Source organism: Macrotis lagotis, chromosome 1 (assembly GCF_037893015.1).
Source record: "Macrotis lagotis isolate mMagLag1 chromosome 1, bilby.v1.9.chrom.fasta, whole genome shotgun sequence".
Taxonomy (NCBI): Eukaryota; Metazoa; Chordata; class Mammalia; order Peramelemorphia; family Peramelidae; genus Macrotis; species Macrotis lagotis.
This window is the reverse complement of record NC_133658.1, coordinates 409,101,532-409,127,955: the sequence shown is the minus strand read 5'-3', so window position 1 is coordinate 409,127,955 and position 26,424 is coordinate 409,101,532. Positions and strand designations below refer to the sequence as shown.

The following is a 26,424-nucleotide window of genomic DNA, read 5'->3' as shown; positions in this document are numbered from 1 at the left end:
CTCTCTGAATCTTTTACAACTCTGTCTTATACTAGCTCTTGAACCATGACCAATGCTCGAATCTCAGATTTGGTGGTTGTAAAAATCTGTCTAGTTCATGAGGTACTGAGTCATTGGACCCCTTTACTTAGGAACTGGCTCTTAGAGCACCATAAAGAATCTCTATACCTATGCAATAGAACTTCAAGATAGACATGTGTTGTTGTTATTGTTTTTGTTTTTGGAGCATTTATTTTCTCCAATTTTTTTCCTCAACTTTTCTCTAACTCTAAATACTGATACTTTATTCCAACCATTAATTTGTGGGTTTTTTACTAAGATGTGAAGATGCAATTAGAAAAACTGCTAGTCATTTTATTTTGCCTCTACCATAAAGCTATTCTTGGTATTTTAGCTCATGGGAAAGAAAAAAATGAAAGTAGAAAGTAAAATATTTCCTATAGAAGCTCAAATACTTTGTAGTAGATTCTTTGTGTTTTTTAGTAGGTGGAGTTGATGCAGTTTCCTTATCCAATAGGAAATGGGTCATTTGCCAAACCACTGAGATCACCAATGTTGATGCTAAGAAGTTAAGATCCCAGTAAGGAAGACTGTCTAGTAAACTTGATTCTGGACCAGTTAAAGTTATTATTGACCACTGAATGCTGATGGATGAATTGTGAACTCTAAAGAGTTTACACTAGCAAAGTCTGTGTGTGTGTGTTTGTGTATATGTATGTGATGAAATAGATCTTGTTAGAATCTAAATTCCTTTTGAAGCCTTCATTACTTTTCAAATGTCATTTCATAAATTTCTCTGTGTAAATACAGTTTGAATGGCCTTCTAGGATCAATCTCTATCAGCAGACATCTCAGAACCTTTGTGCTTGGGACTGGGATGACAAAGATTAAAACAGAAGCAAACTAGCCCTCAGAAAATTTATGTTCTTTCAGGTCTACATATATACATATACATATACACACACACACACACACACATATAGACATCTAAAAATAAATACAAGTTTGTTTTTTTTTTTTGTTTTTTTTAGGGGGAAGGGTGGGAGTGGAGAGTACCAGAAGATGGAGCCACTTAGGGAGATCTTCATGTAGAAGGTGGCATCCTGGATGAATTTTTGAGTCAAATCAGATGTTCAAAGACACTAAATTGTGGAAGTGGAGTAAATTCTCAGTTTAGGTGGATGTCTGGTAAGAATAAAGACACAGCCAAAGGGAATAGAAGGGTTGTGTAAAAGGAGGGACAGAGAAACAGTAAGAGGACCATTTCATGAAATAAGGCTGAAAAGGTAGATAAACAGATACCAGGTGGGGAAGGGCTTTAAATGCCAGAAGAGTTTAATAGGAAGCAGTAGGGGTGATAGGGAGCAGCAGCTAGAGTTCCCCAATTTGGACTGGGGCAGAGAGAGTGATCAAGAGACTGGGATATGGTATGTAGGAGACTCCTGCTCCTTGTCAGGACTCAAAGATGTGACCAAGGACTTGCTCCAGGTCAGGAGCTGGGGTTCCACCTTGTAGTCCTATGAATTCCTTGCCAGAATCTATTGGCTGTTCTTTCCCCATTCTTATCACTTATCAGGCATTTAATTCCACTTGGAGGAAATGAGGCCCTTTGATACTTTTCAACAGGAGGAAAAAGGAAAAGGTCATAATATCAACATGTTCATTTTTTTTTCAGCTCTCCTGCTGTGCTTGCCTTGCAGAGGGCAGCTCTCCTATCTGAAAAGTCTGTGTTGGAGAATTGGTTCTTGGGTTGGGCGCTTAGATCTGGATACTAAGATCATTGACTTGTAGTCTTGTCCAAAGGTCAAATTTAGGGGTATGAGGGGAGAGGAATCCTCTGTAGGCCTTCAGGGACAAAGCTTCTTTCTCTAGGACAACTGCTTATTTGTATCACCCCATCCCAATCTGTAGTATGAATTTCAAATTGAAGGGGAAAAAAGTGTGACCCCATCAGAAAGGGACTGAAAACAGTATATTTTAGGAAGAATCAAAGAGGCGTTTTTTGTGTGTGTGTGTGTGTGTGTGTGTGTGTGTGTGTGTGTGTGTAGTTGACAAATACAACTTGAGTGAGTAATACTAATATGTAAATATTATCTTCTCATGTTTCTTGGCAAATAAAGATATATACTTTCTAAAAATATTTATGAAGAATAGCAATATTTTAATATATTTATGAATATAAAAATAAAGATATATTTAAGTATAATAATATTTAAATAGCAATTTCAGGAATTTTCAAATATTATTTCACATTCTCACAATATTTTTAAGAGGTAGGTCCCATTTTACAGATGAGGAAACTAGCTTACTCCAAGACTAGTAAGTGTCTAAGACTGAATTTGAACTCACTTTTTCCTTGCTGTAGTCCAGTGCTCTGATCTGTACTGATAGAAGATTTCTCAAAAGGTGTTTCCTCTATCCAATGAAATCATAGATCTAGACACATGTTTAAGTTGGTATTGTTCAGCATACATAGTTCAGCATGCCACCTTGAATATATGTTTTGGGTAGGGATCACTGTGAAGTGGAGTGTGACTGTGTGAGGAGATATGATTCTCAAATCTAAATGGGGGAGGAGGGTATCCTGACTTTTGAAAATCTGTATACATGTTAAACAGTGTGGAGTAGTGACTTAAATCCTAATGAGATGGGGCGGCTAGGTGGCACAGTGGATAAAGCACTGGCCCTGGAGTCAGGAGTACCTGGGTTCAAACCTGGTCTCAGACACTTAATAATCACCTAGCTGTGTGGCCTTGGGCAAGCCACTTAACCTCATTTGCCTTGCAAAAATCTAAAAAGAAATGCTAATGAGATATTTTAAACTGACTTGATTGTTGGCCTTTGTTCACAAAGTGGACCAAAGTGACATCACTATGATGGGTTTAAAGTACAGTGTGTCAGACTGTGGCTGATTAGACCATTTCAGGCTCAGAAGGCTCCTCCACAGGTTGGGCACAAATAGTCCACATGAACATTTGGAGTGGAGATGTCTCTCAATTTGTGCATCTCAAGTTTCTTTTGAGTTAATGTAATTCTGCTTTCCTCCTAGAGCATACAGCGCCTTCTTTGATGTGGGCACACCATGCTGGGAGGTCCTTTGCCAGCATCTCCCATATCATGCAATCAGTTCCAAAATTGGAAAGATCTTGAATGTCCTTGTATTGCTTCTTCTGACCTCTGATTAAATTATACTGAAGGGGAGAGTGGGAAGAACCAAGTGTATCCAAACTGAGTCAAGAGAAAAGAATTGGTGACTGGGGTGCAAAGATGACTTTAAAACATCGGGACTCATTTGGATAGTTTTCTTTCTGGTTCCCAGAAAACAAATCTTCATAGTAGCATAGGTGATCTTTATGATATTATTGTTTTATGAAATTCTACTCATGCATTCTTTAGACAATGAAGCCAGATTCACCTTTTCTACCCAGTTTTGTCCTCTTTCCTTTGTTGTCTCTTCTCCAATCAATTCCCCACACAGCTGCCAGTGGCTTCTCACAATCCAGGCTAAATATATCCCCAGTCATTAAGCTCCATTGGTTCTCTAGTACATCTATGATTCCATATAAAAACAGTTCTTTAAATGTCTTCAAAATTTAGTCTCTGTTTCTCCTCCTCCTCCTCCTCCTCCTCCTCCAGGCAATCTGGGGTTAAGTGGCTTGCCCATGGTCTCACCCAGCCAGTGTCACATGGCTGAGGCCAACTTTGAACTCCCCAGACTCCAGGACCAGTTCTCTTTTTACCTTTTGAGTCTTTTTACAAAGGATTCCCTTCCATGCATGTCTTCTTGCTTTATTGGTGCATGCCAGTGGTACTCTATCTTGCCTTTGAATTGACTATTCAATACTGGCTTTCCTTTGAAACTTAGCTTAAGCACCACCTTATTTTTTCCTTTTGAATCTATTGTATATAAATTCATCATAATATTTATATAAACTTATTGGTGTTGAAATCTAGGAATCTTGGGTCAGGGACTATGCTTATGCATAAATGTACATATGTGTGTGTGTTTTATACATACGTATGCATATGTGTTTTGCTATATGCAAATACATGGCTAAATAGATACATGTACTTATATATGTACATACACAGGTGGCTCAACAGGTAGAATTTTGCACTTGGAGTTAGGAATTTTGAGTTGAAATGTAATCTCAGATAGTAGTTGTGTTGCCCTGGACAAGTCACTTATGTTCTCTGTACCTCAGTTTCCTCATCTGTCAAATGGGAATAGCACCCATCTCTGACAGTTGTGACTGTAAAGTGAGATAATATTCGTAAGTACTTGAGCTGAAAGATCTAACACACAGAGACACTGAATTGATAATGAGCTCTCCCCCACTCCCCACTTTTCTCTACCTTACCATGAGACAGTTGAGTAACTGAATTGAAATGACAATTCCCAGAGTGCAGGGGCTCTCAGTACTCTAAATTGTTGTCACTTTATTGATATTATCCAGCAGGGTCAGATTCTATAGGATTCAATCTTAGGGACTTGTCCACCTCAAATCTAAGATGTGACTGGAGGATAGTCTGTCTGGGTCCCCAGCCTGACTTGCAGAAAGACTAAAGGAAATCACCAGGATGATGAAAGAGCTAATACATTGTTCCTACAGGAACTAAACTTTGCAAATGATGTGGGCTTTGGTTTGCTTCCTTCCAAGAGAATTCAGATTTTGCTTGTTTTTGAGGGAGGAAAAAAAAGGATAAACTCAAAGTCCTTTTTTTCTTTCTTTCTTAGGCAATGGGGTTAAGTAACTTGCCCAAGGTCACACAACTAGTAATTGTTAAGTGTCTGAGGTTGGATTTGAACTCCAGGGCTGGTGCTCTATTTAGTGCTCCACCTTGCTGCCTGGCTGAGTTCTAAGAATGGCAATTTCTGAGAAGCAGAGGGAGAAGGATATTGCCAGGTGCTTGTAAACAGAGGAGCTTCTGGCTTCTCTGTGGTAGTTTGGTGGAATGGCAAGCTTTACAGGAACATCTGCCATCTCTGTTGCTCTGAACCTTTTTTTCTGATTATAAGGAAGTTTGTGTGTGTGTGTGTGTGTGTGTGTGTGTTTTGGAGAAGAGGGATTGAGAGGGAGGGTAAAAGGTAAAGAGGGTGGATTCAACACTTAATGTTGAGCTAAGCAATAATAACCTAGTGCTTTATGTATTTGAGCTTTCTTATTTATACAGGCCTGGGGAGGGGTAACTACTACTGTTAAATAATTCTCCTTTTGTCTGAGTTACCTGAAAATGAGAGGGGTTAAGTTGCTTAGGGTTAAATGGCTGTCCAAACTTAACCCTACTGAACTTCAAGTCCTTTATTCTAATATATTACATTGCAAGCAAGTCATAAATAGGCAACTATTCAGAACAGAGTAATTAAGGTGCATGGAGGCACATGGGAGAAAATGCTTCTATTGTTTAGTCTTAATTGCCAAATGTATGTATAAAAATGTGAAAGTATGCTTCTGTGACTTACTACAGAATTTCAGATCTAGTTCTGAGGCATTTCACATATTAGTTGGAAGGGATTTAGTGTAATACAGGACTTTTCAATAGCAATTGAAGAATCCCGGGCAGAATAACTAATTGCCCAGCTCCAGATCACACCTTTGGGGATTGACCAGATGTAAGACCCATTCTAGATTTAATTCTGTTTCTACATTATATCAGGGTGTCTGAATCTCTCTAGGTCAGAGTTTAAGCTACTTGAGGACAGGGACTATTGTAGAATATATCTTTGTTATTTTCTTCATGTCTAGCATTTCCACAGTACCTGCCAATATATGTGCTTATTGATTCATTGGTTGATCTCTCTTTTAAGTTCTCTCAGACTATTGGGAAGGGAGAGATTTTAAAGATTTGACTTCTTTGGTACTTGAAACTCACAATTTTTATGTTTAATCTTTTTCTCTTGAAGCCTGTCTCTGTCTCTCTGTCACTCTGTCTCTCTCTCTCCCCCACCCTCCCTCCCTTCTTTCTCATTTAGTTCTGAGCTGTGTACCTGTGGGAACTTAGTTAAATGTTATTTGTTGGATATGTGTGATTCCTAGGAAACCTTTATGCATAACTTTAAAAAATAAACAGGCTACAAGTTCCTTTGAAGCTTGCTCAAATCGTTTTAAGGCAGTATTCTCTAAATTGTTTTCATTGTGTTCTTATTACAATAAGTTGTTTTCAGCATTCTTCTGTTTTCATTCATTTATACATATATACACACACACACACATACACACATATATATGTATACTACACGTTTTGATGGCTATATTAAGTACCGAAAACACATATAGAAATTTTTTAAAGGATATGATGAAATATTTAAACCTAAATATTTTATTTCTTAATGGTATATAACCTTTGCTCTCATAGAAGATATTATTAATACTATCTGGCATATGAACTGAGTGAAGACTAGTGTCAATCACCATTAATTAAGAGCAAAGTTTAATTTTTTTAATTAAAATATTTGAACCCCATTGTCCCCCAATTTTTAAAAACTTCTTAATAAATTAGAAAATTGCTACTTTTTTTGATGTCAGTAAACTATATTAAGTTAGCAAGTGTGATTTATTTCACTATACTGCAAAGGGAATACCCATTAAAACTCTTTGATTTCATTAAGGGAGAGACAGATTAGACATAACATATAGAAACATAGCATTGGATAAACCCAAAAACCACAAGTACTGGGGTAAGGAGTCACTTTTCAATAAAAACTGCTGGGGAAACTGGAAAGCATTCTGGGAGAAATTAAATTCAGACCCAGATCTTACTGAATATTACATTATGAACTCCTGAGGCATACAGGACCTTTATGTAATAGTGATATAAATTGGAAGAGCAAAGATTTATAAAAGTTATATTCTATATTCAAATATGTAATATTTATATTTATCTATAAGGGAAGGATTGCCATTGTTTTATACTTAAATATAAGAATGGCAGTTTTTGTTGATAAATGGTCAGTGGATGTGAGCAAGCACTTCTTAAATCTTAGCATAGCCATATTTAAAAAAAAAATTCCAAATACTATTAGAGAAATACAAATTAAAGTAACCCTGAAGTTCCTCTTTACATCAGATTGACAAAGTTGACAAGAAAGCAAAATGACAACTTTCGATGTGACTGTGGAAAAAACATTCATTAATATCCTGTTCATAGAATTAGTCCTGTAATTCTGAAAAGCAATTTGGAGCCATTCCCCCTAATCATAAAATTGTGCATACCCTTTAACCCAGTGATACCTCTATTAAGCCTCTGCTTCAAAGATCAAAGAAAGGAAAAGATCTATAAGTACAAAAATATTTATAGTAGCTTTTTTATAGCAAAGAACTGAAAGCAACTGGGGTTCCTATTACTTGGAGAGAAGCAGAGCAAATTTAGCTAGCTAGAATATTGTCAAAAAAACAAAGAAGAAGAAGAAAGAGGGCTATTAAAGTATTTTAAAAGAAAACTTTGAGAAGGAAGACAAATTTGAAGTAACACATTGAATTTTTATTAATGCCTTCAAAAAGTATATAACTTGAGTTTGTGATTTTATGAATATTCATGTTTTTTTCTTCTACTTAACCCTTACTGGGGAGACCACTGGTTTAGATCATAGGTTTTAGATGTCAGGAAATCTTTTCTTCTGTTCTTCCTCATTGTAACCAAAAAAATCCAACTCTTAATCTGGTGTTTGCTTACTGTGTTCCAGGCACCAAGCTAAATATTTTTCAATTATTATCTCACAACTTCCTTGAAACATAGGTACTATTAGTACACCCATTTTACAGATGAGGAAACAAGGAAAACTTAGGTTAATTAACTTGACTAGAGCAATGTAGCTCATAATGTTCTGAGGCTGGATTTGAACTCAAATCTTCCTGGCTTTAGGTCTGGTGCTCTGTCTATTGCAGCCCTGATCCATATCTGCCCACTAAATCCAGATGACTCTGGAGGAGAGTTGGTGACTTTGCATAGCACCCCGTCATTTAAATCCAACTTACTTGTATGTCATGGTTCTCTTCAAGAACTAAGGACAAATAACAACCACCACCACAATAACATAAAACATAAAAATACTTTTCTTGTGGGGTTATATTAAGTAAAATATGTTGACACGTCAATGTCATATAGAAATGTGAGTTGTTAATAAATTGGGGCTATTTGATTTGTTACTGTCATTTTTAGAGTAAGTGGGCTTATTAAGAATTAGCTGGGCAAATAGAAGTGCCTTTGTTTTTTGAGAATGTAAAGAGCTATTGGAAAGGATTAGACTTTTTAAGCTTTTACAGAGGAAGTTACAGCAAGAACAGAAGTCAATTTTTAAAAAATTTTCCCCAATACTTCTGGTGCATGCTCACCCCTCTGTCACCTTGACGTCTGGTGATAGCAGGTTCAAACTAATCCCAGTTTTCTACATAACTGGTGTGTTTAAGAATTTTGTAATTAGATTCACAAAGCCTTTATTTTGTTTTAGAGGTTTGGTTGGGGGAAAGATCATAAGGTCATAGATTATAGAGTGGTTGGGATCTCAGAAGTCATTTGGTTCTACTCTTGGAAACTGAGCCACAGAAAAAGGAACATTTCCTCTTAGGACTATCCTTAATTTTACTATTTCACTGTGTTTATTATTTTAAATTTATCTTGCTTTTTCCACAGGCCAGGGGTTATCACCATGCAGGCATTGTCTGAAGAGGACCGGAGACTGTGGATGGAAGCCATGGACGGCCAGGAACCAGTAAGTGGCTCTTTAATGAAATGGGGTAGGACTAAGTTGTAGCAGGTCTTTTTGTTACCTTGGGAGTATGATACAGTTTTGTAGATTAGAATTTAGAAAAGGAATTCCTATGATACTGTGTCACTTAATATTAATATTTAGGTAGCTGCTGGTAGGTGTTTAAAGTACCTGGGATATTCTGTGGACTAAAATGATTTAAGACCAAAGGTATGGTTGACTGATAATATCTCATGCTTTACCACAATTAAGCAATTATAGTAAAAAATTTTGTCTAAAAAAATCAATCTTGAACCTTAATAATTATTTGTAATTTTTTTAAACTACTCTAATTTGTTCAACATTTAAAGAAATGCGATAAAAAAGAAATAAAACAGATAAAGCACTGTACTTTTCTCACAGTTCATCAGCTATTATCATTTACTGTTTATCTTTATTCTTCCTCTAGACTTAATAGAAAAAAATTATTTAAACCTTTTCTTAGCCTCAAAAGTCCTTCAAGTTCAAATATGCAGTTCCCATATTTATGTTTTCTATGCTTTAAGGCAGCTGGGCAACAATGCCCTTTTTAGGCAGCTTTCTATGTAGTCTTTATTTTTCCCCCATGGCAAAAGATCAGATTCCATTTTAATTTGAAAGAGATGGTATTAGATTTTATTTTTTAACATTTTAAAACATTAAAAAATTTTTTTGAATCTCAAATTCTATTGCTACTTCCCTCATGCATGAGGAGGCAAATATATAAATTATACATGCAAAGTCATATAAAAACATTTCCATATTAACCATATTGAGAGAGAAATGCCAAAAAGGGTAAGAAACATACTGTAAAACATTGAAAAAAAAGGAAAATTTTTTTTAAAGTGAAAAATATTATGCTTCATTTGCAGTTTATCAGTTTTCTCTCTGGAAATGGATATTATTTTTGATCATAGATCTTTTACACTGGTCTTGGATTATTGTACTGATCAGAGTAGCTAAGATGCCTCTGGACCTGGAGCACTGGGCCTGGAATAAAGAAGACAAGTTTAAATACAATATCGGGGGTGGCTAGGTGGTACAGTGGGTAGAGCACTGGCCCTGGGGTCAGGAGTACCTGAGTTCAAATGCGGCCTCAGACACTTAACAATTACCAAGCTGTGTGGTTTTGGGCAAGTCACTTTAACCCCATTTGCCTTGAAAAAACTAAATACAATACTTAATAGTTGTGTGGCTCTAGACAAGTCACTTAACCTTGGTTTGCTTCAATCCCCTGGAGAAGGTCCTGCTTATCAAGGCATTCCATTCTATGTTTAGAAAGCTCCAAGTTTTAGGAACCCTTTCCTGACACCAAGCCTAAACTCCCTAATTGCTGCTACTTCTGCCTTCTGGAGCCAAAAGTCAATTGAATCCATTCTCCCCATGACGGGCCTTCAGTCATTTGAGGACATGCATCATGTACCCCCAGTCAGTGTTTGAATGACATGATCTTGAGGCTTTTGCATATTTCTGATGTTCTTCTCCTTCATGTTCTCCCATTTGTCCTTTCTGATGTTCCCAGGACTGAACATACTCTACTCTAGATGTACTTTGACCAGGAAAAATACAGTAGGATTATCACCTCTTTCATTTTGGATATTATGCTCTGCTTTTTTTTTTTAAAGAAAGTCTCAAGATTTTATTTTCCATATTAAAATTATTAAAATAGCCCCAGAAGGAGAGAACACTTGGAATTTCTTTTGTTATGGATTTCTATTAGACTTTTAGTAACATTATCTTAGAAAACATTACAAAGAAATTATTGAAGATGCAAAGAAATGGTATTCTTAAAGTGATAGCATTTTAGCTATTGTGTTTTTTTTAATCTTTGCTCATCACTCTGATTAAATAGCATACTTAGTTACTTGGAGTTCCTCTAATAATGATTCCATGTGAATGTAATCTAATATTTATTTTCTCTTTAATCATAATATACCACTTTTAATTTAACCTAAAAGCATTTTAACTTTTGGTTGCATATCACAATTGAAGAAAATTGAGGCTAATAGATTAAGGGACTTGCCCAGGACCACAGAGCTATGTCAAATTTGAACTCAGATCTTCCTCACTTGAGGCCAGATTCTCTATCCACTGCACCACATTAGAGAATTCTGTTCAAGTTCATAGAATTCTAAAATTGGAAGGAATTGTAGACATTGATGTTAGTTCTCATTGATTTGAATAATGAACTCTTGGCATTTGAAAGAGGTGAATCAAAAGACTGACTCTTTGAGGCTGATCATTCAACCAGTTCCAAATATAACTAATTATACTGTTTCTTATCTAGTCTACATTTCCATTTCCTATCTACAAGAATAACATCTGAGAGACTTGATCAAATCCTTTTCTGACATATAGGTGTGTTTTTGTTTGGCATTCTCCTAATCTCTCCTAGGTTGATAACTTTATCAAAAAACAAAAGACTTTACTGGTTCTTGTTATAGCCTTGATTAACTAAAGTTCACCTCCCCTACCCCCAGATGTTCAAAATTGCCCCTTTAGCAAACATCTTCGAACTTTATTTTTTTTAAATGGGAGTAGAATTTAAACTTATTGATCTATTGGATTCTACTATTTTCTTCATTTTGAAAGTGGCACCTCTCCTGTTTTCTCTTGATTTTTTTTAGAGGTTATGGATAGTAGTCCTGTTAATTATATTTTTTCCATTTGTATATTATTTTTTTATCTTGATTACTCTTTATATTATATTTATATTTCTTTATGACTGAAAATTTTTAGTCATCTTTATTCTGTCCTTTCCAATTTTAGAATAAAAAATTACTGTATATCTTCTTCAGTATATATAAAGCTTTCTTCTGAGTGTTGAGGATATAAAATAAAAACATGAAACCTTTTCTGCCCTTAAAGAACTTCTATTATTCTGGAAGCTTTTTGCCTCTAAAATTCAGAGAGAAGAATTGAATTATTCTACTTTCTCTCTTTTATGCATTATTATCCTATTTGCCATAGGTATAGGTATGGATCCCATCCCTTTCTCATAATTTCCTCCCCCTTTTTGGTGCGGGGAGGATCACTCATTGGTTTTTTTATCTGTATACCATTGCTTTGTCCTTATTAGTGCTCTAAATGATGCAGTAGATCAGTCTCAGAATCAGAAAGACCTGAGTTCAAATATGGCTTTAGACGCTTGCTAACTGTGTAACTCAGTTTCATCATCTGTCAAATGAACAGGCGAAGGAAGTGGCAATATCACTACCAAGAAAATCACAAATTGGTTCACAAAGTGTTGGTCACTATTGAAATGACTGAACAGAATAATAATTTTTTTTTTTATCAGCTCAAGGCTTTGGGAAGCTTTCATTATGGATTTTCTGTTTTCCTTTCTCTCTTCTGATTTATTTACTTCTCTGTTGTTCAGAGATTTCTGATCCAATTTATAGAACAGGGTGAGAAACCTCCAACTGGTCTGTGTTGGCATGGCTTTGTCAAGGCAGGCAGAACTGGAAATTCAACAACTCTAGCAACTTTTTAAGGGTGAATTTGTATTATAATATTAATATCCAATAATATTGTAATAATAATCCAAATATATCCAATATTAATATAATATTAATCCAATAATGTTACAAATGGACCTTGGCAGAAGAAAGATTCCCCCCCTCCTATTATAGATGATCTTGGATCCTTTTTCTTTAATGTCCCTCTGAATTTCTTTCTGTCAGGTTATTTTAGTGTTCTTTGAGGTGGAGACAAACTTCCAAGGAGCACAAATTGCTCAGGTGCTTTTTTTTTAGCCACTTTTTAGTTTTAGGTCAGAGCCAAAGTTCAGCATAAGGATTTTTAGTGGTTGATAATGATGGAGCTTTGTGTTGTGTTTGCTCAGGTTCTATTTGTTGTCTTAACAATGAAATAAAAATGACTGAGAAGCATTGTTAGGACAGCTTACTCTCCTATTGGAAACAATAGATATTTGCCTGGACCTTTCCCTTGCATTTTTATCATCCTCCCTTGTCCTCAATATCATTTGGCTTTATTATTAACCTTATTGTAAGTCATGGGATGTTAAGGTCAAATATTTAGCTGTAAGCAACCTTAGGGACTAACGCCCTTATTTTCCAGATGTTGAAACTGAAGTCCAAAGAGTTGTGACAGCTTACTGTAATAATTATGATAATAATTGGCAAAGACACTATTCAACTTTTCTTGTTTTTAAATTCAAATTTCTTCATTTCTATGTTGTATTTACTTCTGTACCCTCAGAGTCCAGAGCCTTGTATATAGCAGGTAATTAATTTAGTTCTGCTTGTCTTTAGTGATTGGCATCTCCAAAACAATTTCAGTCAGATTTCCTTTCCATTTTGCTAATAATGATAACTAAGATTTGTTTAACACTTTCAAATTTGCCTTTACAAACATCTCCTTTTATCCCTACAACATGCTTAACCTTGGAAAATAGAAGTGAGGGGCAGCTAGGTGGCACAGTTGATAGAGACCTGCCCTGGAGTCAGGAGGACCTGAGTTTAGCTCTGGCCTCAGGCACTTAATAATTACCTGACTGTGTGAACTTGGGCAAGCCACTTAACCCTATTGCCTTGCAAAGACAAAAAACAAAGGAAAAAAGAAAATGGAAGGGATTATTTTTATCTCCATTTTACAGATGATGAAACTGAAGCAGATGAGTTGTGTGATTTCCCTAGAGATACAGGACTAGTAAATGTCAGCGATTGGATATGAGTCAGGTTTTCTTGCCTCCAAGTCTAACATTCTTTGCATGATATCTATTTTTATTGTTTATGTGTTACAAACAAAGTTAAAAGAACATAGATATGTTTGATCTCATATAAGCACCTGTGGGTCTGGGGGCTTCCTATAGTATGTTGTGAACATATTTGCCTTTATAGAACATGAGCCCCTTGAGAGCAAGAATTATGCCTTTTATATAGTAGACAATTAATAGATTTTACTTGTTGATTTTTAAATTTGTTGGGACCTGAGTCTTCATATTTGTATTAAATAGATATCCCAAGACACAGAAAATTTCTATTTCCTATTTTATTTCCTGGCTTGAATGGCTTTCCTCATTTCTGTATGTAGTTGGTGATTTCTTTTAGTATAAGTAAATAATACAGAATCTATATTTGTCATGTTATCAAAGAGATGTTATTCAGGTGATTCAGTGGGAGGGCATTTGGAGAGCCTGGAACCTCAGAATGTGGTTCAGATTATTGGAATTGTTTTATAATCCAATTCTGAATAAATGGTTGTAGAATGATTGAGTTTTAGATGTCACAGGGCCTTAGTGATACTTCCTGGAGACACAGAAATACTTGCTTACATTTCAAAGTGATAAATGTATATTGGATTGAGCTCAGCGTGTCCAAAAGTTACAACTTTTTTTCATTTCTTTCCTTTGCAATTATTAATTGAATTTTTTGGAATATTTTGCTTGTGTTTCTATTTTTATCTCATAAATCTTCTCCTAAGCATGTGTGTATTTTTGCATGGGATATATAAATGATCATGATCTGCTGTATCTAGAGTTTAAAAGAAATTTAATAATCTTTGCCTCTTTTACCTTTTAGTAAAAAATCTAATTGTTTTTCTGTATCTATAGGGAACATATATGGAAAGGAGGATGATAGTTGTGAGATTTATCCATAGGAGATCAATGAAAGCTTTTTTCCTTCTCCACAAGTGGAAATGTTGATAAGGGGAATTATTTTTAAAGCTCTTGAAACAAGTCTGTGGATCATAGGTGTGAATTCAGTCAAAGAATCTTTAGGAATAATTACATCACTGCCTAACTCTGGCCTGCCCTGCTGCCTTAAGCCTGCTTTTATTCTTCCTCTTTGTCCTCACATTTCTACTTATATAATCATTTCCTCCTGCCAGCTGTAGTTGGGTAAAGATTGTTTCATCCATTTTCACAGTGGGCATCCTGAGGTATCATTTATCTGTAGCTCTTCCCTTAGTGCCTTAGCCTGGTGCCTACTAAATGCTTAATAAATCTATTGATTCATTGGAAAGAGCTAGTAATAGCAGATGTAGATTGACTTGGAAACTGAGACTTATTTGATGGTTGTTTTTTAGCTTAGTTTGCAAAAATAGTAATAGATTTTCACATGTCAGAATCAGATTCTATAATGTTTGCTGGGGACAGTACTTATGTAACAAAGAATACTCATTTTCATTTGATGCTCTTTGTTTCAGCCTTAATTTTTCAATTGTAGGTTCTTAGAGTTGGAAGGGACTTTAAAGGTCATCTGCTCCAGCTTTTCTGTACTATTCTTGATAAATGGTTCCCCAGCCTCACTTCTTTGTGTGATGACCAGCTTATTTTTTCCCTGAATCCGTGTTCCATTGTGGATAATATTAATTATTGGCAAGTTTTTCCTTATGTTAAAGTAAAATTTGTCTTCTATAGCAATATGGAATAAATCTATCATATTATTTTGAAAGATTATGTGAACAGTTCTCCTGTTCCCAACTCTTCCAAGCTGAACATTCCTAGTTCTTTCATTGATCCTTTTTGCCTTTTTTTTTTCAGGACTTGTATCATTCTACCTTCCTTTAGAAACTAAATACTTTTTCAGAGTCCTTAGTTATGCCTAGAATTGGACAAAATTCTAAAAATATTTGACCAACAGATTGTTTTATGTTATTTTAAACAAACTTATTTATTTTTATTGTTTTATTAATTTATTAATATTTGACATTATTAAACATATTGTTTAGTCATTTCAGTTGTATCTGATGCTCCATGACCCTATTTGGGGTCAGTTCTTTCTTCTTCTCATTTTACAGATGAAGAAACTGAGGGCAAAAGGATTAAGTGAATTACCAGGGTCACACAGCTACTTTGTCTGAGACCAGATTTGAACTCAGGTTTATCCACTGAGCTGCCCCCAAAATGTTACAACACAATAGTTTTAAGGCAGTAAATTGCCTTTGAACACTGGAAGTGCTCAGAAAGGAGGTAGATCACGGGCATCTAGGTTACACAGGAGACAGATGGCTGAATTTCAGCAAGCATTATAAAGTGTCCTGTATGCTGTGTTGGGCATTCCAGAAGAAATGAAATCAGGGCAGCTGGGTTGCCTAGTGGATAACTGGCCCAGGAGTCAGGAAGACCGGAGTTCAAATGTGACACAAGCTGTGTGACCTTGGGCAAGTCACTAAACCCCATTGACACCTCTCCCTACCAAAAAAAGAACAAATGAAAATCATTGCTTGAGGAACTTACCCAGTAATGTGCAGATAAGCACATTACTCTACTTTGCATGTCCCTCTTTTCATTCTAAGTCTCAACTCCAGAGTATGGTCCATGCACAGTGTTCCCTTCCTTCAGGATGAATCATTCCAAGTCGATGTGATCACTTTCTCCCAAAGGTCCTCTCACTTTCATATCACAGTTTCTTTCTCCTTGCTCAGAGTTCAATCCAGGGACCTAACTACTTCCCTTTATTGCTACTTTCCTTTTCTTCTGACCAATGAAATTACTGGAGAAGCAAGTCAGGAATTTAGCAGATGCTTTGCTAAAAGCAACTGAGACTTCATGCAGAGGAAGGTAGTTCATGCTTCCTGTTGATACTCTCATTTATCTCTGTGTCAATTTTTAAATTTTTATTAGAAAAATATTTTCCATTATGCTTATTACATTGGCATTATACTTCCATTACTATAACCTTCCTCACATACTTAACATATTGTTTATGTATTATTATATTATATGTGCATATATAATATACATAAATAGTATATGTACATATATTATACATATATTCTTAATATATAATATTACTTTTCCTTCTAATAGATGTTTCTTTTCAATTGTGGCTTCTAATTTTCTATTATATTGAGATTGTATTTACTTCATGAGAGGCATCCTGGCATAGCAGATAAAAACTAGACTTGGTTGTAATACTAGCTTTTTAATTATAGGAAGGTTACTCTCAGACTAAAATTTACAGATGAATTGCCTTTCTGCATTGGTGGAGAGAGTTTGCACATTTTGTGTGCAAATCTAATCTAAATAACATAACTAGAAAACAGCCAAATCCCCCCTCAAATTCACTTTCTGTTAAAATTTCACATGTATTTTATTACCCATATTTTATACTTTGATATTAGATTCTGTGGATACTTAATTTAACTAGTAGACACTATGCTAGACTCTGGGGTATACAAAAATAAAATACTTCTTGTCCTTAAGAAAGTAATATTCTACTGGGTAGAGGCCACACATATATAACAAAGTAAAGACAAATTGTAAATAAAATAAATATAAAATAATTTCAGTAAGGGGTGACATTAATTATTGGAGGTCAGAAAGACCTCCTGTAGGAGGTGGTGATTGAATTGAGTTTTGAAGGGATGGATCTCTCCAAGGTGGCAGTAACTTCAAAGCTTTACAATGTCTTTGATTGATTAGCTCTTCTTCAACAATTGGACCAGTAATTTGGGCACTATGGACTTCTTTCTTGTAGTGTATGAATGAGATTGGATTTTAATAGGGTTTATTTTTGTTCCCTCGCATCCTCCAATTATAGTGGAGGGAATCAGCAGCATATTTTATTTGATTTACCATATGAAAGTTGGTTAAAATGGTTAAACCATATGAAATGGTTAAAATGACTTCATAGAAGTCAAATCATTTATATACAATAGCTTGGTTCCAAATCTCAGAAAGCTATGATTTTTATCAGCAATATTATCAAGGATGGATTTTTAAATGTACTTGTATTGGTGACTGTATTTTTCAGTCATATCAGATTCTTTGGTCCTATTTGAGGTTTTCCTTGGCTAAGATCCTAGAGTGGTTTGCCATTTCCTTCTCCAGGTCATTTTTCAGATAAAGCAATGGAGGCAAACAGAGTTAAATGACTTACCCAGTGTGATACAGTTCCTGAGACCAGATTTGGGACTCGGATGAGTTTTCCTGACTCAAGGTGTAGTTCTATGCCAGCTGGCTGGCCTACTGTGTTATAGTTCTAGTAGGTAGATCCATGAGTTAAAGTAGATTGTTTCCTTCGTGTGAAGAATACAATGAGATAATGGTTGCAAGATCTGGAGTCAGTAGTTCTGTGTCCTTAGGAAGTCTTGTGGTCCCAGGAAAATTATTCCTAATGATGCTTTTCAAAAAAAATTCCTGTTCAGTGGATTTGGGAGCACACATTGGTACAAGTAAACATACCCCAAAACAGAGTAATTTCCCAACAAAGTTTAAATAAAGCCTTTCCATTTTGCTCATCCAGAAAATGATGTAAATATGAGGTCTAGTGGTTATAGTATAAGGTAGACCAGGGTTAGTGCTGGATCTGGGAGAGCTGCCCAAGCCAACCACCATTGCCCTCATTTGTTGTGTGGTCTTGACCAAATGTCCAGCATTAAACAAAATAGAATGGGGGAAAAAAGTGAACAAGGATTAGGGTAGAAAAATACTCTCTTGCATTTTTGACTGGTGGTCTTCAATTTAATTTTCCCAGTAAATCTCAAAAGAGAATCACTTCCATGAGATTGAGGAAATCACTGACATTCTCCATTTTATTGTTTTTTCCTATGGTTAAAATGAAGGTCTTTAAAAAATACAGCTCTTGAGCCTATTTAAATAGGCATGAAATACACTTAGCCAAAAATGTCCCTTTCTCCCATGATACTTAATTGTCTGTACTATATGTTTTGATGCTTAATCACATGTTGTAGGATTACCCTTTATTAGTGGTAATGTTATTAGATTAAAATTTTCTCAGAAGGCAACTGATGCCAAAAAAAGTCATATTATATACATGAAATGATATATAGAAGGATATTTAGGAGTTAACTTTATCAGTGTTTTTTTTTTTTTTTTACTATAGTGGTCAGATTATGTTCAATTTGATTTATAACTTGGGAGATGCTATAGTAGAGGTTAGTGATGTTAAGGTGAGTTAATGTATTAACATCATAATACAGCAAAAGTGATCTGGACAAGATCTCTTTTTCTTGAAAACTTATTTATCTAGTGGTACAGTGGATCAACACCTGGACCTGGAATCAAGATGACCCAAGTTCCAATCCAGCCTCACTTACTAACTTTGTGACACTAAACAAGTCACTTCACTTCTCTCTGATTCTGTTTCCTTAGCTGTAAAATGTGGATAATCAAAGCACCTACATTATAGGGTTACCTTCCAGCTCTAAGTCTGTGATTCTAGGTGGTAGATGTGCATTGTTGAAAGAAATTTACATGCTAGGAGTTCTCCTTCCTCAGGACATAATAGTTCTAGAATATCTTCTACTTCCAGAGGAGGGGAGGAAGAGAGAAGGAGAGAATACAGTGTATCTATGTTAGTTATCATAGTTTCTTCATCTGTAAATCAAGTTGCACTAGAGGCAATATGAAGGAGAACTAGGTTCGAGTCCTGGCTTTGTAAATAGGGATAATATAACTAGGACTACTTGCATCACAGGGTTGTTGGGAAAAAACCATTAAAGCTGTAAACTATTATTTTGTAAGCCATTATAGAAATGATTATCTTTTCTAGCAATGATATCCTTCTATAATTGTGTGTATTGTTTCCTCAATGAGGAAACAATTGTAAATTGTAAAAATATTGTAGGCCATTATAATAATATTTGTCTTTCATTTTTGAAGAAGACCACGACATCAGGGAGGTTATGCTATGACAGGCACATGAATTGGATTATGTGAAAGAGGGCTGTGCTAAGTCACTGGACTCATTTTCTATTACAGAGCCATCCAGGTCCAATATCCAGGTATAGATCAGGGTGACTAGAGATGGCCCTAGATGCGAGACAGTAAGGGTTAAGTGACTTGCCCAAGGTCACACAGCTAGTAAGTGGCCAGATTCAAATTCTCATGCTCCTGACTCCAAGTCTGTACCTGGTGTACCACCCTAGCTGCCCTGTTTTTATTTTTTTATTTGAGTATAGATATCCTGTGTCGTGTGTGTGTGTGTGTGTGTGTGTGTGTGAGAGAGAGAGAGAGAGAGAGAGACAGAACCTTCTGCAATGATGAAATTATAATAGGTGCTTGATAAATACTCAGTTTGTTCTCTGTGTTGATTGAATTGTAATGAATAGGAAAGGTTTCTTTTTCCCTCCCAGGATCACAGATTCAAAACTAGATGGGCCAACAAGTCCAACTCTTTCTTTTTCTTTCTTTTTTCTTTTTTTTTTTTTTTTAAGATTTTTGCAAGGCAATGGGGTTAAGTGGCTTGCCTAAGGCCACACAGCTAGGTAATTATTAAGTGTCTGAGACCGGATTTGAACTCAGGTACTCCTGACTCCCAAGACCAATGCTCTATCCACTATGCCACCTAGCTACCCCTAAGTCCAACTCTACAGATAAGAAAAATGAGACTGTCTTGACTGCTTGCCCAGAATCACACAGTTAATAGCTATTTAATGTCTGAAGCAGGAATCAAACCTAGGTCTTCTTGACTCCCTAGTCTACCACTCCATATTACTCTGGTCTACCATTCCATATTACTCTATGATATTCTGTGTTATTTCATTTTATTTATTTATTTATTTGCTTGCTTACTTACAAGGCAAATGGGGTTAAGTGGCTTGCTCAAGGCCACACAGCTAGGTAATTATTAAGTGTCTGAGACCGGATTTGAACCCAGGTACTCCTGACTCCAGATGTGTTATTTCTTGAGTCCTCATTCTACCTTAACATTATCAAGTTTTCCTAGGCATGTGTCTCCTTCCCCATGTGTAGTGCAGCTGCCATCAAGATGGTGTGATAATTAAAAAGTTTTGAGAGACATAGTAATTTAATTATGTTAGTACTAAGAACAGCCTGTTTATTAATAAAAGGATGTTGTCTATCTTTCTTAGACCCAAAGCGATCACGGTGCCAGCCTAATAGTTTTTGAAAAGTAGGTGTTCCCTTGTGTAGGAATCAATCTAGATTCATTAACAATTAGTGAGAAAATGAATTTTAAAATGAGAGGCAGACTGGGCTTTATTACAGCGAGGGTCTTGGGGTGTATATAACTTGGATCACACAATTCTTGGTCAGAGAAATATCAATTTCCATATCATTTGTCTGACAAAAGACAGAATCTATACTTCTATAGACATGTCTGAGCAAACATAGTGAGCAGGAATACTGCCCATATCTGGAATTTCTTTTACTAACTGATTAGATCATGAACTGTGTTAATTTTGTGAGATTTTCTATACTGATTGATTTCTGGATGAAGAAGCTGAAAAGAGGAAAAAATCTTGATCCTAATAGATCAATTAATTATTAAATAAAAGTGAGAAGTAATTAATTTTTCACAGTAATCACACTTTTAAAAAACTCTGAATGCCTGTAACTGATTGGAAAACATACAGGTGGATTAGTTCATTTTAGCTTCTTTTGGGCATCAGTTTGTAATGATTATACAAACCCAAGGAGTGAACTAGCAAATTGTACTTTTCTTTTTTCTTTTTTGACTCTTCTTGGGTTTACAGGAAACACATAGTTGTGGCCAGAGCTGTGGTTTCTAGTGGTCAAGCTTCCACATCATAAACGATACCATGACCACCGACAGTTTTGTGACCTGAACAAAGAAGTCAAAGGGCTGAGCAGACTTCAGCCAGATTTCAGCCAGTTTCCCACTCCCAGTTTTGGTCCTTTCATATTAAGAATCTGTATTATTAAATATGAGAGAAATGGTGAAGTAACTGACCTTGGCCCTAGGAAGGTTGGTTTCAAATCTGACTTGTTACAAACTAGATGTGTCTCCTCGCCCAAATCATTGAAGTGCTCTGTGACCCAGTCAACCAAGATGATAAGTGATAGAGAAGGTACTAATCTAGATTGGTTGAGGAAGTTTACTCATCTGGAAGTTCTCTTAAGTTAGAGCTTCGTGGTTTCAGGACCCTAGGGAACTCTGAGTCCCTTTGTGAGTTCAAAACCATTTCATGATAATACTAAGATGTTGTTTGCCTATTAAATACTACTTCCACTTCCAACTCCATATCTTTGTGAGGCCAGATTTTCTCCATATACTTTAATCAAAACAACATATCACAGCAAATTAAATGTAGAAGCAGATATGAGTCTTCTGTTAAGGCAGGTGTTAGATTTTATTAAGGCAGTTTTTTATTATTCTTTTTGGAAATTAAAATATTCACTAAAACATTTATGTGAACAAGTATTGGATTTACTGTTTAAGTGAATTGGTAAATACATTTTTATAAACATCAGTTTTGATTTCTAATAGTTAATATTTTGAGATATAACCTTTGGGGGTCCTGAAACCAAAAAGTTCAAGAACTTTTGAAATCAGTGAAATCTCATGTATAGTCTTTATCCCAATCCCCCAATATTAAATGTTATTACTAATATATATTAAAATATATTCTGAATTATATAATTGTATTAATTCATGAACCAGAATTGATTTTTAATGGAAGTGGTTGCCTAGTTGTTTTGCCCTAAGACTGCACATTTCTGAAGTAGAAAGGGCACTGTATATAAAGTCAGAAAACATGAGTTTTACTTCTATCTCTTCTGTTTGTGTGACCTTAATGTTATCAAATACTGTGCAGTCAGAAGGCATCTGAGATTTTTAGAAAATTGACTCAAATATATAATAAGCATTAGAACCCCAACAAAATGATTAAAGGATATGAACAGATTTTTCTCTAGGGAAGAAATCCAAACTTTCAACAACTATATGAAAAAAAGTTCCAAATCAAAAATAATAGGAATGTAAATCAAAACTAAATGAGTTGGATTATTTCTCCTCTGAAGTTCCAGAGATGACTAGATGTCATTGGAGATGAGCACACCCTACTTTGCTTTTTCTTTCCTTTCTTTCCCTCCTCTCTAAGCATAGATTGCAAATTCCAGTGCATATTAATATTCTTGAAAAGCTTTAGAGACTCCATCCAGTGTTAGTAGACATTGGGAATCATGTACTATTGACTAGAACCCTTCCCTGGCTCCCTTTTAAGTTAATGCTTGAATAACCTTAAATACAAATTTTTTTGTAATTGGGGGGACAGAGGAGAAGAGACTGACCTCTTACTCCACTGCCTCAGTATGGCCTAGAATTGACCTGGACTTGGCTATGACAATGGAGAGCAAACTCTAATAGAAGCCAGAAGCGGCTGGGAAAAATCTGGGCTTTTATCCTGGATTCCTACTCCCCTCTCTTCTCTTTCTCCCTCTCTTCCCCCCCCCCCCCCCCACCTCCTTCCCTTCCTCTTCATCCCATCCCTCCCCAATTTTCCTTTCTTCTTTTTGTCTTTATTTTTTTAGATGATACAAATATTTCAATTTATATCCACAGCAGTTAGCACAATATCTTGTCTCTTAGTAAATGCTTAATAAATGCTATTCAAATGACTTGACTAGTTTAAGAGCTGGAAATTAGAAATCTTCAAGTTGAATGCCTCTTTACAGATGAAGACACTGATGTAAAGAGATACAAAGTTCCTTCAAGAAGGAACTGGCATAGATAAGACTTGACATGTCTTCCAACTTCAAATCTTTTTTTAAATGGTGTGCAGTGGGGAAGCAGAGGATTTGGTGGAAATTGAATCATTTGGAAAGAAGAGGGTTTGAAGTACCCCCAGACCAGCTTCTAGATTGTGAATTACCTTTGTTACAATTTCCAAAACAGTTTCCATTTTTTCCTTAGAGCCAAGAAGTTCAATTGAACCTGAGTAATAATATCCTTCCAGTATACTTGGTCCAGCCAAGTCATGTCATTTTGGGAACTATAGAAGAATGTGGTAAACTCAGGGTCTCTGCTAGATGTCTCTTAGAGTAGTTTTGTGATTTAGATTCTCTCCTTTATTTTGTATCAGATTTGCTTTATTATTTTTGGTAAAGCAGTATGATAGTGAGCCCCCTTGTGCCAGGGTAGCATCTGGCCACCAAGATAGATTATCTTTTCTTTGTTTCAAAGACTCTTCTTTAACAAAATTGTCTAGAAAGGCCTTTTTAGTACTTAGTAGAAGATCACCCTAGCTAAGTGCAGAAAGGCTTACCCCCAGAAAGATGAATATTTTTGACTACAACAACTCATGGCCATAACAACTCCAGTAAGGCTTGAATCACTGGAGAGATTACCATGACAAACAAAATTATAGCTCTTTTGAAGTACCTGGTAAGAAATAAAATGAGCATCAGTTCTTGGCTTTGTTTTTTCCTGGAAATTATCCCTGCTTTGCTCTTTTTATTTCCTAACCAAAGAAGGAAAAATCTTTTCTTGATCTGGTCTTATTTTTCCTTCTGATATTATTTTTCTGATTCATCTTCCATTACTGTTACTAAAATATCATACACAGATTTTCTTGCTGTCACACCCAGTCTGAAACATTGGCCAAAGAATACCAATATGATGGTCTAAGAAAGTGTAAAAATCACTGACTATATATTCCAATTCTATTTACTCCAACCTGAAGAATAGACATTATGACTGATCAAGTAATTTGGAAGGAAAGGCAATAAGGGATTTCTTTCTTAAAACACTAAATTTTGACTGAAGAGGTAGTAGAGTAGGTGTTGAAAGATGAAAAGAAAACCAATGCTTAGAAGTATTTATACATACATATGTGTATGTATGCCTTGACACCCTACACTCTTATTCCTTTTATAAAATCTTACTTCAAGGCTGTAACACCTCCCCAATAAAAATTTCCCTGGTGAAGGCAGTCCCTGTCCCTCTCCATTTCCCCCTTCCTCGTACCTGTTCCCTCGCAACAAATTTCTTACAGAATGGATTCTGTCCAGTTTTGATGTTTTCTCCTTTCACATTGTACGTATTTATTTATATTAATATCTTATTTCTGGATCCTGTTGTGCAGTTAAATTTAAGATATATTTTGTGTAGGAAGATATTTATTTTGGAATTTTTAAAGAATGTTAATTCTTTCTAAATGTTGAAATGAAGCTAAAAAGATGTCAGGGTATCACTGCGAATTTAATGCTTTAAAAGAAAAATCGGGGCAGCTAGGTGGCTCAGTGGATAGAGCACCAGCCTTGGAGTCAGGAGTACCTGGGTTCAAATCTGACCTCAGACACTTAATAATTACCTAGTTGTGTGGCCTTGGGCAAGCCACTTAACCCTACTGCCTTGAAAAAATCTAAAAAAAAAATAAATGGGGCGGGTAGGTGGCATAGTAGATAAAGCACCAGCCTTGGAGTCAGGAGTACCTGGGTTCAAATCTGGTCTCAGACACTTAATAATTACCTAGCTGTGTGGCCTTGGGCAAGCCACTTAACCCCATTTGCCTTGCAAAAACCTAAAAAAAATCAGTAATGAAAATTGCAAAGATCAGATAACATTGGAGGGAAGGCAGTACATATACACTTACTCTTTCTTCAAAGGGGAAGAGTTTTGAGTCATGGCATCCAGGTTGTGTTTTAAATAGGTTTCAAGATTGTGTTGACTTGACTCAACTATTGTAAAAAGATAAGCTTTGTAAAACTCCTAAATATTTAGTTAGCTGTAATATGGGAAAGTCTTTGGGGTTCTGAAGCAGCCAGCACTAAAAATAAACCTGTAATCATATATGGAATATATTTAGAATAAACAATGTAAGCAGATTTTTGTCTCCACAACCTTCTCTAAACACCTTGTCTTTGGCATTGGATACTGATCTTTCGGAGAAGCAAGTAATGTTTTGAGATAAAATTAATCCCAAGATTTGCATTAAATTTTTTCCATGTTGAGTTCAGTGCAGTAAGATTTATTAAGTCTGTATTTACACAAGACTTTCCTGAGACAAAACCCAAGTCTTTGTCCTTGGGAAGATTAGATTTTGATATTATATATGCACAAGTTAATAAATATAAAGTAATTTGGGGGTCAAGGAGAACATTAACAAATGGGGAGGGAGAGTGGAATTTTCAGTAAAGGCATGGGAGGTATGACTTAGGACTTGAAGGGACCTAGGGATTCCAAGAACAGGAGAGAGTTAAGGCAGAGCCTCTGCAAAGGTGCTAAGAGATGTATGATGGGTTCTGGGAACTTCAGGCCCTTTTCTATTTGATTTAAACCTAGAGCACATGAGGCAGAGTGATGAGTGATGTGAGGTCAGTCTAGAAAGATTGATTGAAGACAAATTGTGTGTCTGTGTGTGTGTGTGTGTGTGTGTGTCTGTGTTATAGGGGTGTCTTTAAAAATATCAGAAGAGGGGCAGCTAGGTGGTGCAGTGGATAGAGCACCAGCCCTGGAGTCAGGAGTACCTGAGTTCAAATCTGGCCTCAGACACTTAATAATTACCTAGCTGTGAGGCCTTGGGTAATCCCATTGCCTTGCAAGAAAAAAATATCAGAGGATTCTTACCATTGAGGTCATAGTAGCCACTGAGATTCAGTGACATCTTCAAAGGATAGTTTTGTTGAGGAGTAATTGCTCACAAAACCTAATGGTTGGTGGCAGCCTCCTGAGCAAACAAGCCTAAAGATATCTTGAGGTTTTGTTTGCTATCTTCTAATCCTTCTATGAGTAACATTTAAAATTTAAAGGTTCTTTAAAAAAGTTAAATCCTATACTTTAGCAAGGTAGAAACATAGATCCGCATTGTTTAGAATTTCATAATTATTGATCGAACCAGGACTTGGCCAACTGATTCTCTATGTCAGTAGTAGACTTTGTTATATTATGTAGTTGCTTAAATATTTGTAATAATGATACATAAAATATCTAGACCTCTGACATCAGTCAATAAGCATTTTTTTAAAAGTGCTTACTGCATTCCAGACACTGTGCTAAACATTA

At 35.8% G+C, this 26,424-nt stretch overlaps 1 protein-coding gene and 1 long non-coding RNA gene across 7 annotated transcripts in view; one reads left to right on the top strand and one right to left on the bottom strand.

Moving 5' to 3' along the window:
* ARHGAP26 (Rho GTPase activating protein 26) overlaps positions 1 to 26,424 on the top strand; it is a 504,960-nt gene that overhangs the window by 204,397 nt on the left and 274,139 nt on the right. For all 5 annotated transcript variants that reach the window (XM_074212710.1, XM_074212712.1, XM_074212709.1 and 2 more), the window contains exon 11: positions 8,632 to 8,710. In XM_074212710.1, coding sequence (XP_074068811.1) covers positions 8,632 to 8,710 — 79 coding nt within the window. The remainder of the gene's footprint in view (positions 1 to 8,631; positions 8,711 to 26,424) is intronic.
* The window catches only part of LOC141506181 (uncharacterized), a 50,545-nt gene that overhangs the window by 21,737 nt on the left and 2,384 nt on the right, over positions 1 to 26,424 (bottom strand). The gene's annotated exons all lie outside the window — the stretch shown is intronic.